General features: G+C 26.5%; 1 protein-coding gene across 1 annotated transcript in view; it reads right to left on the bottom strand.

The window, feature by feature from the left end:
- Window positions 1–6379: 6379 nt before the first annotated feature.
- The window catches only part of LOC100209320 (probable E3 ubiquitin-protein ligase HERC3), an 85327-nt gene continuing 78333 nt past the window's right edge, over window positions 6380–13373 (bottom strand). Inside the window, exons 21-29 of the mRNA XM_065796100.1 lie at window positions 13059–13154; window positions 12272–12390; window positions 12143–12190; window positions 11901–11967; window positions 8125–8207; window positions 7738–7921; window positions 7374–7476; window positions 6736–6788; window positions 6380–6657 (exon numbers count right to left, since the gene is read on the bottom strand). Coding sequence (XP_065652172.1) covers window positions 6496–6657; window positions 6736–6788; window positions 7374–7476; window positions 7738–7921; window positions 8125–8207; window positions 11901–11967; window positions 12143–12190; window positions 12272–12390; window positions 13059–13154 — 915 coding nt within the window. The 3' untranslated portion in view covers window positions 6380–6495. The remainder of the gene's footprint in view (window positions 6658–6735; window positions 6789–7373; window positions 7477–7737; window positions 7922–8124; window positions 8208–11900; window positions 11968–12142; window positions 12191–12271; window positions 12391–13058; window positions 13155–13373) is intronic.

The raw sequence follows: 13373 nt of genomic DNA, 5'->3' as shown, positions 1-13373 counted from the left end.
GTATGAATCTGTAGACTTTTTGATACAAGATTGGAATCCAGAAGCATGAATTGATTCAACTGTTAAATTTTTCTATGCTATTCTAGCCCCTCTAAGAGAATCTAAAGAGCATATTGGAAATGTTAGAGCGGAAGTATTCGGAATGTCAGTTTTGATAAAAAAAACATAAATTCTGATACTGCTTCCTTTGTACTATCAAACTATTTGCAACGCAAAGATATAGATATTATTATATTATTATAAGGTATCGATGTTTCAACAAAAATGTAGGTTGATATGAGAGGCAATGCAACTTTTAATCACACCAAGTAGGCCTTAAAAAGGTTTATTTAATCTTTAAAAAGATTAAATTTTTTATGAAAGAAAAATGTATTAAACTAGATATAGAAATTAAAGTTAAGTTTTAAAGAAAGACAAGCTGCAAACAAGAAACACGTAACAGGAGAACATTAGAAAGATGAGAAGGTTGGTGATCCAAATCACGCTTTAAATGCGAAACTCACATAAATATTTTAAATACATTTATAACTTAAACAGACAAGCAGTTTCATGACTTTTGTAACACAGTTACATGTTTCCACTGCCTTTATTTGTTAATTTTATCTGAGGAAAATACAGATTTATTTAGAAGTTTAGGTTATATTTACAGTAATGATATAATGATCAAAAAGACTGACATCTTTCAAAACAGTGATAAAGTTTCTTTCGAAGATCTGTATGAATTAACACCTTCATTACCAACAATCTATCTATAAAAGATATATTTCTGTTCTTGAATGAGAATGCATCAGGTCTCTTAATTTGTCAACACTTTATAAAATCAATGTGACTCTTCCTTTTACATAGACTACTGCTCAAAGAAGTTTCAGTAGACTAAAAATTATTTAAAGTTGTCCGCGATGCACAATAACAAACGAATGTTTATCTGGATTAGCATTAGTATCAATTGAACGTAGCTCGCTGAGAAAATTTACTTTGATATGTCAATAAATTGTTTTCCTTCCATGAAGTCTTGCCAAATTAATTTGTTTAAACTAGTAGGAAAGCAAACATTTTTTCTAGCGACATGTTTGTGTATTTTTAGAACAACTAAACCATGACAGTAATATTAAATTTTTTTTATCTTTTAAAGTTTTAAAATTAAATTTTTAAATTTTTAATTAAATCAAATTTAAATTAAATTAAAGTTTTAAAATTAAACCATGGCAATCAAACCATGGCAACCAAACCATGACAGTAATTTTAAATTTTTCTTATTTTTTAAAGGTGATTGTTTTTTAGAATATCTTAGCAAACTTTTATATTGTTCTAATGTACGTAAATGTTATAGTAAAAGTCATACTAAAGCATAAAATAAATATGAGATCATAACAAATGTGCCATCCTTAAAAGTATTTTCTGGAGATCACTGTACCACCTACCCACCCTTAGAAGTAATAGACTAAATAAGTTAAGAAAAATGACTTATCAAAAGTGACATCAGAAAATAACATCAGAAAAAGAAAGCAAAACATATTTAGCAGATGTTTTTTTATTTAAAAAAAGTTTTTTATGTAATACTTATATATAACATTTATTTTTTCCTTTCCTTTTTCTCTTTTGTATTTTTCTCTGTTTAGAATTTTTTTAATACGCCTGCCACAATTTAGAGAGCTGCTTGAGTATTTTGTCAGAAAACTTTATCATATAATTTATCAACTTAAACGCACTAGTCTTTTTTTAAACAAAAGTCAGTTTCATTTAAATCACACGTACACCTACTCTAAACGTGTTACTAAAGTTTTATTTTGTCTTTTTAAAATGGGTTTTAATAAAGTTTGGCCAAGGCAAACCCTATTTTGTGTTTTTTTTTTTTTTAAGGGAAGAAATAAAGTGAGGGAGCAGGAGGGGGAGGGGAGAGGCAACCCCTATTTTGATTTTTATTGATTATTATTGATTTTAATCAATATCACAAAAATAAAACGAGTTTTTTTTTTGTGTTATGGGTCATAATTTATCTAAAAAGTTGTTTACTATTTTTTAATTTGAAAAATAGTGGTATAGATTTATTACAATGAGTCTACACCACGGACAAGTATTTTTAGGCAAAACATCTTTTACAAGTCCCTCGCACAATTAACTAAAACTATGCAAGAAATTTGTTCATAATTCAAAATTTATCACTTGTCCTTTTTAAACCTTATGTTCATTTATATATAGGGGAAGTGGGGGCATAACCGCGCCCATAACGTGTGGAATAATGTTATGTTAAAATAAAAAATAATATGTGTTTTTTTAACAGTTTATTTCAATAACCATATTATTAAACTTTAAATTACTGCATTTAAGAAAAAAATAAAACGGTTTTTTAAAATGTTATTACACAAAAATTACGCTTAATGAAAAAAACATTTTCGTTACAATTGTAAAGCTCAGATTATTTGCTGATTTTGTTGCATACTGTGTAAGCCTTCTTTTTAATAGTTTTCTCGTTCGAAAAAAATTACCTTAGGTGAATCATTTTTTGTTTCTGCAGTCTTGGCAACTGTTTGAGCTTTTTTTTTTTTCTAAGTTTTTAGAACCATTTGCTTTTCTAGTTCCGCTTTATATGGTGAACTGGTGAGTATAGCCGTTTTGCTCTTATGGCATTGTTTCTGAGCTTACTGAGTTTTAGAATGATAATACTTATTTCTTCGGGCGAAGCAATTGCGAAAGAAGCCATAGATGTCGAGGACAAAATTTCTGGTTCAGAGCATGATGTCATGGAAACATCTTGCAGTGAAATAGAAATTACCATATAAATAATAATTAACTTGCAGTGAAATAATAATCACCGGATATACATAAATATAACAAATATAGGTATAACTTACTCTTAGCTTTATATTTTAATCAAAAATTCATTTATAAAAAATTAAATAAAAAATCTTATTTTCAGCTTCTCAAAACAAAAACTATTTCTATTCAAGTTTTTACATAAACGCGTTCAGGTGTAAAGATTGTAGTTATTGTCATTAGCAATTATCTAACTATGATAAATATCAAAAGTATCCGGTTGTGCCTCCTGTGCGTCAATGCGGTTCTGCCCCAGAGCAGAGTTTTTAGAAAGAATACTGTTTCATGGCTTGCTTATTAGGTTATGTTGATATCAAAAATGGTTTATACTTGAGGAAATAACACTGGTAACACATATCTTTAACACAAAAATCAAGTATTGCTTAATTCTCAAAAGAAATGTCTGGAAAAATACCATGTAAATATAATATTTTTATCAAAATAAATATTATCATGAACAACTTCTCAGAAACGCAACAAGGACCCTTTTTGACATAAACGAAATGAGGGTAACTTTTTTACTAACGCAAGGTATGTTTGTTGCCATATTAGATAATATTTTTTTATAAGGAAATGTTAAAGAACGGTTGTGCCTCTACATGCGGTTATGTCCCCACTTCCCCTACAAAACTCATTTAACGATTTTTCTAATGCATTCAATACTGTTGATCACGATATTTTACCTTCATAAATTTCAATTATTTTTACGATATTTTACTTTCAATTATTTTCACGATATTTTACTTTTGAAGCCAGACACTTACGACGTTTAAGCTCTGACATTAAGTTATCGTTAAAAAGTTAAAGTTATCGTTGTTATATCCAAGGAGCTCTTAGCGTATCAAATATGCCGGGAAGTTAGAAGCTTCTAGTGTAGTGTGTAAAGTCACACTGGGGTCAATCTTATGCTCATTATTATTTTTACTATTTACCCACGATATGCATAAAACTTAATCTAATATATCTTCAATATCGTAAGGTGACGATACAAAGTAGCTCTTCAAATAATCGCTGGATAAAAAAAATTAGTAACCACTTAAAAAAACATGTTTTCGTTTATGTTAATTTTTGACACAATATAATAAATAACAACATTAACCTTCAATTTTGTTAGCAAACTTTAATAGAAAAGGCGTATTTTTGCAAAGTTAGTTATGTGTTATACAAAAACTATCAATCATTTTATTGTTTTAAAAGAATTCTATGAAAGGTTGTAAAGATAGTTTTATTTACCTTACATTATTTATCTTTCTGTTTACAACGTTTACAAAATGTAAATCAAAGTAAAGTTAGTATATTTTTAAATTTAGATTTTTTATTATAAAATGTTTACTGTACTGAGACTCTTTGTAAAGATGATTAATAGTACTTTAAGATAAATGCTTAATTAATATTAAATAGCCGGCAATGGTCGAGAAGTTGTTGCCCAAAAAAAACTGTGACTCTCAAAACACATCCCAACTACTATTGTAATACGGTTAAACTTACTATTGTAATACGATTAAACAATTTAGAAAGCGATTTAAGCTGCAATACCTATTTATTTGAACTACAATTTATTTTCCCATTCATTTATAACTATTTTTTTATTTTATGTGTCCAGAGATAAAAAAAAAATTGAAACCATTAGCCATGACAAAGAAAATATTAGCAATACGTTACCGATACAAAAATTATTGGCCCGATTTCGATACGAATTTAAATCAAGCAGTAAAAAAACAATGTATGACTCAAAAACTACAGCATAAATACGTCATTCTTTATAACTACAATTTTCTTTTCTACAATTTCAAAGATGAAAGTCTTCAATTTTTTTTTCACTAAATAAAACAAAACTAATGTATGTATTCCAAAAAAGAGAAGCGAATCTCACAAAAAGGATTCTGTAAACTGTAGGAACTAAGGTAAAATTAAAAATTTGAACAAATGGCCAAAACTGATACGAACTCATTAGCGTTGAATAATAATCTCTTCTAAATCGCTCAACGAGCTGGTCTGAATTTTTACCTTCAGTAAAGTTCGTTATTGTAAACATGATCGATATTATAAATGGAGAAAACACTAACTGGTCGATAAGAACTTTTTTCAAACTTGCAAACAGTGTTGTAGCTTTCACAACCTTGTCGAGAACTTTAAACCAACAAAACACCATTGGCGCAACAACTAAGGCTCCTATTCCAAGTAGTTTAGCTGCTCTTGTAAAATTATATGGCTTCTTCTCAATGCATTTTTGAGAGACAAAATCTCCAATTACAAAAGTGATACCTGTGAGAACATTTAATAAAATATCAACTCCCTGAAAACCACGTCAAATGTAAAATATGTATAATGTATTTCTCTAAATGGTAGTTTATACGGCACTTGATGCTCCATCATAAGGCTAAGACTTTGATTTCAAAAGACTATAAGCTAAAAGCAAAGAATATCCATACCGGTGGTTATTATGTTAGCTGTCCATGGTCTTCTAGCAAAATGAAAAAGATATCTTTTAAACACATACAAGACAACCATGTTTAACTAACGGTCATTGCCACGGTTTATTTACGAATTACTAAAGTCAAATTATAAGTATATTATATATATTAAAGTATATTATACAGTTTATTACCATAGCTTAACAAACATTAAGATTTAATTCCTTAAACAGTGTAATATAAAATTGATATAAATGCTCCTCAAGTTAAAACGTAAACAACAATATAAGATTATTATAAACGTTACACAAGTTGTACGTCATCTAAAAAAAAAATTATTCAAAAGCAAAAAGAGCAGAAGAATTTATTTAAAAATTATTTTGTCTTAAACAAAAAACTTTTTTATAAAATTTGAATAATTATTTTACACAATATTAAAAATTTTTTTTTTTATTGTCTCTGATTTACATTGTCAATAAAAATAGTAACATTAAAGAAAAAAGTGACGATAAAAAATCAATACAAATAATCAATTGTTAAGGATCAATAAAGAAAAGCTGATGATAAATGACAACAATCATAATCAACAATAGACGAGTTAGAATAAAAGTGTCAGAAAAAGTAAAAAAAAAATATGTGTTAACATGCAAAGTAAAAATGAAGCAAATTTAAGTGAAAATAGACTTAAAAAAAAGAAGCCATCTAGAGTAATAAATAAACGTTATAAAAACAAGAATAAATGAGATGGTAAATATTACTAATACTAATTCTAGTAAAAATAATAATTCTAAATGAAATAATCATTAAATATTGAAACCAAAACCATGTTTTTTTTTTAATATTAAATGAAACCAAAACATGTTTTAACTTCAAGTGAAAATAAAAACGATAAACGCACACACAAAATTTATTTACTTAATCCCGTTTAGATTAAAACAGGATTAAGTGAATAAATTAAAGCTATATACAAATTATAAACTTGATTAAAAAAGACAACATTAAAAACTTGATAAGTAAAGACATAAACTAAAAGCAATACCCAAAAAAATAGAATCACAAACTAAAGTTAAAACAATTGCAAACATTTTTTTTTTAAATTACTAAAATAAAAAAAGAATCCTAAATCCGCGGAGTTAGCACAAAAAAAAAAATTCTTAAAAAAAACTTTTTATTTCGCTTCAATAAAATTTCATCTTTTTATCATACATCTAAACATAAAATATTTCAACAACTTGGTTAATTTAATTTTTAATATCTTAAATATATGTTAAACAAGGCCGAAGCCTTCGTAGTTTTCAACAGCTTGGTTTAGTTTTTCCTTCATGATTTCGTAAGTTGGATATTTAGGTAAGTCAAGCAAATTAAAGCAGGTATGGGCAACTGGCAAATGGTCTCCTTTATCACCACCAGCAACTGACTGTATGACAAACTAAACAACAAGATAAAACTCTATTTTTTACAACATTTAATTCCTTAGTTAACAAAATAAGCAGAAAAAAAAACTTACCTTCATGTTTCTGATACCAAATATAGATACTTTGTCACTTCCTGTTAGAAAAGCTAGAAAAACAAACCATTTCATTTTTTTCAAAATCATACAAAGAAGCTAAAGATAAAATATCTGTAAAGATGGGAATAAAGCATGCATAGAAATCATTTACAAATTTCCAAATTTAGTTGATCAACAAAAGATTCGCTAATTATGTTCAGAGAACTACTCAATTATGTTCAGAGAACTACTCAATTATGTTCAGAGAACTACTCAATTATGTTCAGAGAACTACTCAATTATGTTCAGAGAACTACTCAATTATGTTCAGAGAACTACTCAATTAGTATAATTATGTTCAGAGAACTACTCAATTAGTATAATTATGTTCAGAGAACTACTCAATTAGTATCGAACAAAATTCAATAGAAACTAAAAGCCAGAAATTAAAAAAAAGTTTAACTAGAAGCAAAAAAAGCCTTAACAAATTCTAGTTTATTATAACATTAATTTAAATAACGAAACAAAGCAATATTATTATTACTTATTACTAAAATTGTAATAATTATCTTTATCAATTGCTTATTACCAATGTTATTATTATTACTATCTGTTATAATTGATAGAACTAACTACTTTAATAACAAAAGAATTACCAAGAAACTTCTTCTTTTTATCCCGAGAAAATTCATAAAACACTTTCCAGAAATTTTCTATAACCGGGTGTTGTCTGTAATAGTCCCCTTTATATTCTGCTACCTGCAAAAAAAAAAGTTAAATATCAGTTTTAATCATTTTAGGTGTTTGCTAAAAAAACATGAGCATAATCTTTAGGCATCAGATTATAGTATATATATATATATATATATATATATATATATATATATATATATATATATATATATATATATATATATATATATATATATATATATATAAAGTTTGTTAAGTTAAAGTTGAATGACTATATTTAAAAAAAACTGTATTATAAACATTTTAAACTACTTAAAAAAAGTATACCCGTTCCAGTTCGTTACAATCATAGTCTTGACAACCAACCATCATATTCATTAGTTCTTGAGGGTGAAAAAAATTAAGCACATTACTGCAACAAACTTTAAAGAAACCTTCAGCAAACGCCTGATACTGCTTTTCTACTGAAGAGTTTATCATGTAGTCAATATAAGCATTTACATACATCTCCCTAAATATAAACATTTACATACATCTCTTTAAATTACATACATATCCCGAAACAGGCATTTACATAAATCTCCCTAAATGTAATAAAAAAAAATTTAAACAAAATATTAAAAAACTAAATGCTCAAATGCATACATAGGACTTATATTTAAATACTGATTTGAAAAAATTTATTCAAAATTTGTCAATAAGTGAACGCAAAACCTGTTCTCAATTGTTATTGGGATAGATTCACCATGGGGAACCAAGTTGACTTTTACTAACTCCCCAAATGATTCTTCAATAATCTTAAGAAATTTTTTTTTATACAATCTTAAATTAATCTCAACAAATACAAGCAACTACAATAAACAGTTTAATAAAAAAATTAAGAAAGCAGTTAAAATTAGGGCCCTACAAATCGTCATTTTTAGTTTCGAATCAAATTGAAGCGGGTTAATTTACAAATTGAATCACAAATCAAATCAGCAATATTAGGAAATCCAAATTTGAGCAACAAAAAAAAAATTCTACTTAAAAATTTTTTTCTGCCTGGATTAATTTTTTATCGGTTGTTTGGAAGCAGTATTACAATTACTTTCGATTACAATTACTTTACTCTGGCTGAGATAAATAAAAATATTTTGATAGCATTTTAGCGTTGGATATCTGAAAAAATAATAACACTCACAAAATAAATAGTGATTCCAAAAACTCAAACCATTTTTTTTTAATAGAATTCACTTGATTCGCGAATTGAATTGATTTGCACGGCCCTAAAATCTATTACTTTTAATCAATTATGGTTTCAATCATAATGTCAATGATGATGTCATAATATTGATTTTACTTTAATGTCAATGATTATGACAATAACAATAATCATGTAAATAGTTTCATTAGTAATGATTTTAATAACGGTGCTTTAAAAACTTGTTTTTTTAACATTTCATAATACTATAATACTTTATTATTTAATTTTTTTATCAATTTAAAAATTTCTATTTTCTCCCAAACTGATGACGCTATATTTAAATTTTTTTAGAATTTAGTATCATATTTTAATATTTAAGATTATAAATTATAATATTGTTATAATACTGATTTCAAAAGTATGATATGTAAATACAATATATAAAGTAAAAACAAAATTTATACTAATTCAGTAAAATTTATTGCAATGTCATCTTCCAACATTATGGCTGCCTTAGAGGAGGATGAATAAATGGGTAATGTTGCTTGACAAAATGGAAACTGTTTCTAATTAAGGTTTTATTTTACTTATAATTGACAACCTTCATTTCATAACTGTTGAAGTCTGGATCACACATGTTTATTCTCTTCAGAGCTGTCCAAGTCCTTCAAAGCTGAAGGTTGGATCATGGATCTTTTGACATTTAAAGGATTCGCTTATCAAAGAAACTAATCCCATAAGGTGTTCTGATAGGACCCACAGATACCAATTAAATGCAGTGCATCAACAATGTTACAGTTGACTGCATCAAAATTGACATACTTTAGATATTTCTTGAAGTCTGAACATTATTGCCTCATTTAAGAGAATGTGTGAAACTAATGGAGCCTTGTTTTAGAAGCATGTATGAACAAGAAAATTGCAAGCTCCTTCAGACTCTTTTTTAACAGTCAATTTCAACTAACCTTCAAATAGTACTATTTTTAAAGAACAAATGGCTTTTGACAACAGTTCTATTTTAAAACTGCTTACATAGAGGAAGATAAGAAATAGCCAAAAGAAGTTGTAACTATTTTTCTGATGCTGCTAATATGCTATAGTTTTGCTTTGGAAGATAAACATCTCCTCCTAAAAAGTTTCTATATCTTCATTGATGATTTCCTAGTACTCTCATAAAGATAAGTACTCTGTAAGCCTGATGTTTGGTCATTTCTTACAGAAACTCTTAATCAGATTTCAGATTCACTTATCCAATCAAAAACAGCTGTGAAGACAACTCAAAACATACTCTAGGTATTGATGAAAGCATCCAATGTTAACAAATCCATCGTCAATGTACCAACATAGGTTTCTTTAAGGTTGGTACATAGGTTGGTACATAGGTTGGTGCTTCTTTAACATGAAAAACTGTTCCTTTATGCTCAAAAAACTTTTATTCATCTAGCTTTTTAAAAAGAAAAATAAGAACACAAGTTCCTTGATGGGTGCCTGTGTAAGAAAAAGTTGTACCACATTGAACTTTTTTTCATATATCTTAGTCATCTTGTAATTTTAAGTATGCAGGAGCCTGTTCTTCTCCATTTCCTAATCCAATTTTTAAGACTGCTAACAATTCTAATTCTGATTCCCTAATTGACACTAGTTTATCTGACAATTACTTTTGCAACAGTCTGGAAGCAGCTTCCTGGCCCAATGAAGAAGAGAAGATTTAGTAAAAAAAAATTTTTTCCGCTTCAGCTACTTGTTTTTGAGTAGCCATCCAACAAATTTTCTCCTATTTGCTCCTAAATGGCACCATCAGGTTGGCGGCATCGAAATGTTTTATGGATCGGATTCTTTCTGAGATTATGAGATCTTTCTGAGATGTCACATTTAAACTATTTAAATAACATTTTAAATATTTAAACCTGTAAAGGTTTCTTGAGATTCATTTTGTTTCTGCAACCACTAAAAATAGATACAGACAACTAAAAAACTCAAATTCCTTTAAAATGATTGAACCTTTTTTCTAGTCTTAATAGCAAAACACCTTAGTTCTTTTAAAAACTTTTTTAAAGATAGTCACAATTATGACTAGAATATTATGGATATATGTCTATGAATATTAAGAATATTATGGATATATGTCACAATGCCTAGTCGGCTTGAATATTATGGATGTATCACAAAATTAACAAGGTCTGGGTGATCAAGACTTGGATCTGGACATCAAGACCTTGTTAAAAAGAGAAAGAAGCATTAGAAAAACCAGACCAAATATAGCAACAGTATTTCATACAAGAACAAACAAGAGATTTATAGAGGTAGAGAATGGAATTACGAGTAAGAAAATGGCTCAGATAACAGCCTTAAATTAAGATGAGCCAATAATGGATCCAGAAATCTAGATAAACATAAATTAGTCTAACTAAAAGCAAATAATTCTGATGGACTTTGAAAAAGGTAAGATTCAATCAATATTATTTGAAGATCATAAGTAGTTATAAAGGATTGAAGGATTTGCTGGTTCTAATTATCAATAATTAATTATGATAATTATTTTCTTGATAATTATTTTTAGGTACTTAATTCTTGTTTTTATTACATTTGAAAATAATTCTTGTATTTAATATATCTAATAAATTTGTTGATACATCTAATATTTATATTATCAACAAATTTATTGTAATTACTTGCAATATAATTATAAAATAATTATCTGCAAAACAATTTGCACATAATTATTTTATAATTATATTGCACATAATTATATTATGTGCAATATAATTGCAATATAATTATATTATATGTGCAATATAATTATATTAATTTATAATTATGTGCAATATAATTATTTTATCTTTTTCCTTTGCAGAAAAGTAAAACAGGTACACAACTATTTTGTGTATTATGTCATATATAATATAACATTTAAGCATTATGTGATGTATTGATAATGACATTGTTTTGTAGTTAATCTATTTAAAAACCCTGTGGGTAATATTATATAAAGTGCATGTTTTGTTGAAGCTAAGTACGTATTCTTCAAAATTAAAATGAAATAAGCACAATACTTTTGTATTGGAGACATGCAACAACCTTTTGTACGATATGATCATTTATGAAATATTACGAATTACTATTAGTATTTAAAATTAGCATTTAAAAGCACTTACTTGCTACTAATTAAAGAAAAAGTAAACCCCCAAAAAGTCAAACAATCATAACTCACATATGTAATCATTTGATTTCATTGATTTTGATTTCATTGGATGATCAATAACAAAAATGATTGTTTATGCAGTTTAAATAAGAGAACTAAACTGACCTGAAAGTTCATTTCAAAGACATCTTTAAAATCATCGCCATCATAGTCAAGTAAAAATTGAAGATTTCTATAAAATAAAAAACATTTTACTGTTACCTTGGCAATGTTTAATTACAGTCATTTTTAATTGCACTTTTGTTGTTCATCCATTACCAAAAAAATTATCCAAAGCAATTAAATATTTATTATTTAATATTAGTTTAATCTCCTAATAATAATCCTTTAATAAGAAAAAAACTTACTTAGCAACCTCATGTTGAATACCACGAAAGTCATCTAAGTTGATTTTTCTAAATTTTTCAAAATAAAGTAATTGTCACTGCCATCATCATCATTATTAAAAAAAAAATGAAAAGAAAAAAAAATTATACTTTTTAAGAAGCTTTTTATAAAGACAGAGTGGAAAGGGAAAATCAATCATTGTGGAATTGTAGATTGCCAAGCCACATATCATACCAACAAACATGTACATATCTGCACCTTCAAATGACTACAAATAAAAAGTCACTTAATATGACTTTGTATACATAAGTTTTTTAGTTCATACTAAAAGTGAAAAAGCTTTATTTATAAAAAAAGTACTTAAATATTATAAAATTATTTTTTTTTAAATTCATATACATGTAAAATCAATTTAGAAAAAATTCCATCCAAATGTTGTCATATCAAAAGTGACAAAATTGAGATTTAGGAAGTATAAAGTAAGATATTAGATATAATATTAAATTATAACTTTAATGTTAAATTATTAAATTAAAAAAATAGTTGAAAATAAAATGGTAATAATTAATCTTAATTGCTTTACAACAAAAGAACCTTTAAATAATATTCTTTTTTATCTTAGTTGCATGTTCACAATGATATATATATATATATATATATATATATATATATATATATATATATATATATATATATATATATATATATATATATATATATATATATATATGCATACGCATAGATCAAATTAAAGTGACTTTTTGTTGTAAAAATGTGTTTCAACTTTTTCCTAACGCCATATAAATAACATATAACATTAGGGTATATATAAATATATATAAAAAATGACAACTTCTAAACTTTATAATTGTGGAACCATAGATGTTACCTAATATTGATAAAAATCATATATAAATTTCAATTTGTAATATTTACCTTACGTTTAAACCAAACCACTTGAGACTCTGTGTAGAAATCAAACATTCCATATTTTGGGTCAAGGATTTCTTTCATAAGAAGCAAAAAAAATTCCTAAAATATTTCAGTTTGCAATAAATTTTTAAAAAACTATGCAAAAAATGTTATACAGAAAAATATTTTAAAACATACCAACAAGAGAGCTTATGCATTATTTATACAATAATAAGAAAATTTTTAATTAATAAATCATAGCCCTTTCTCAACCTACAAGAACCAACTACAAAACAAAAACCTCAACAAACAACAAAACTGCTACGCAGAAATAAATTG

Source organism: Hydra vulgaris, chromosome 04 (assembly GCF_038396675.1).
Source record: "Hydra vulgaris chromosome 04, alternate assembly HydraT2T_AEP".
In the NCBI taxonomy this organism is placed as follows: Eukaryota; Metazoa; Cnidaria; class Hydrozoa; order Anthoathecata; family Hydridae; genus Hydra; species Hydra vulgaris.
The sequence above is the reverse complement of the archived record's forward strand: the minus strand, read 5'-3'. Positions and strand labels throughout refer to the sequence as shown.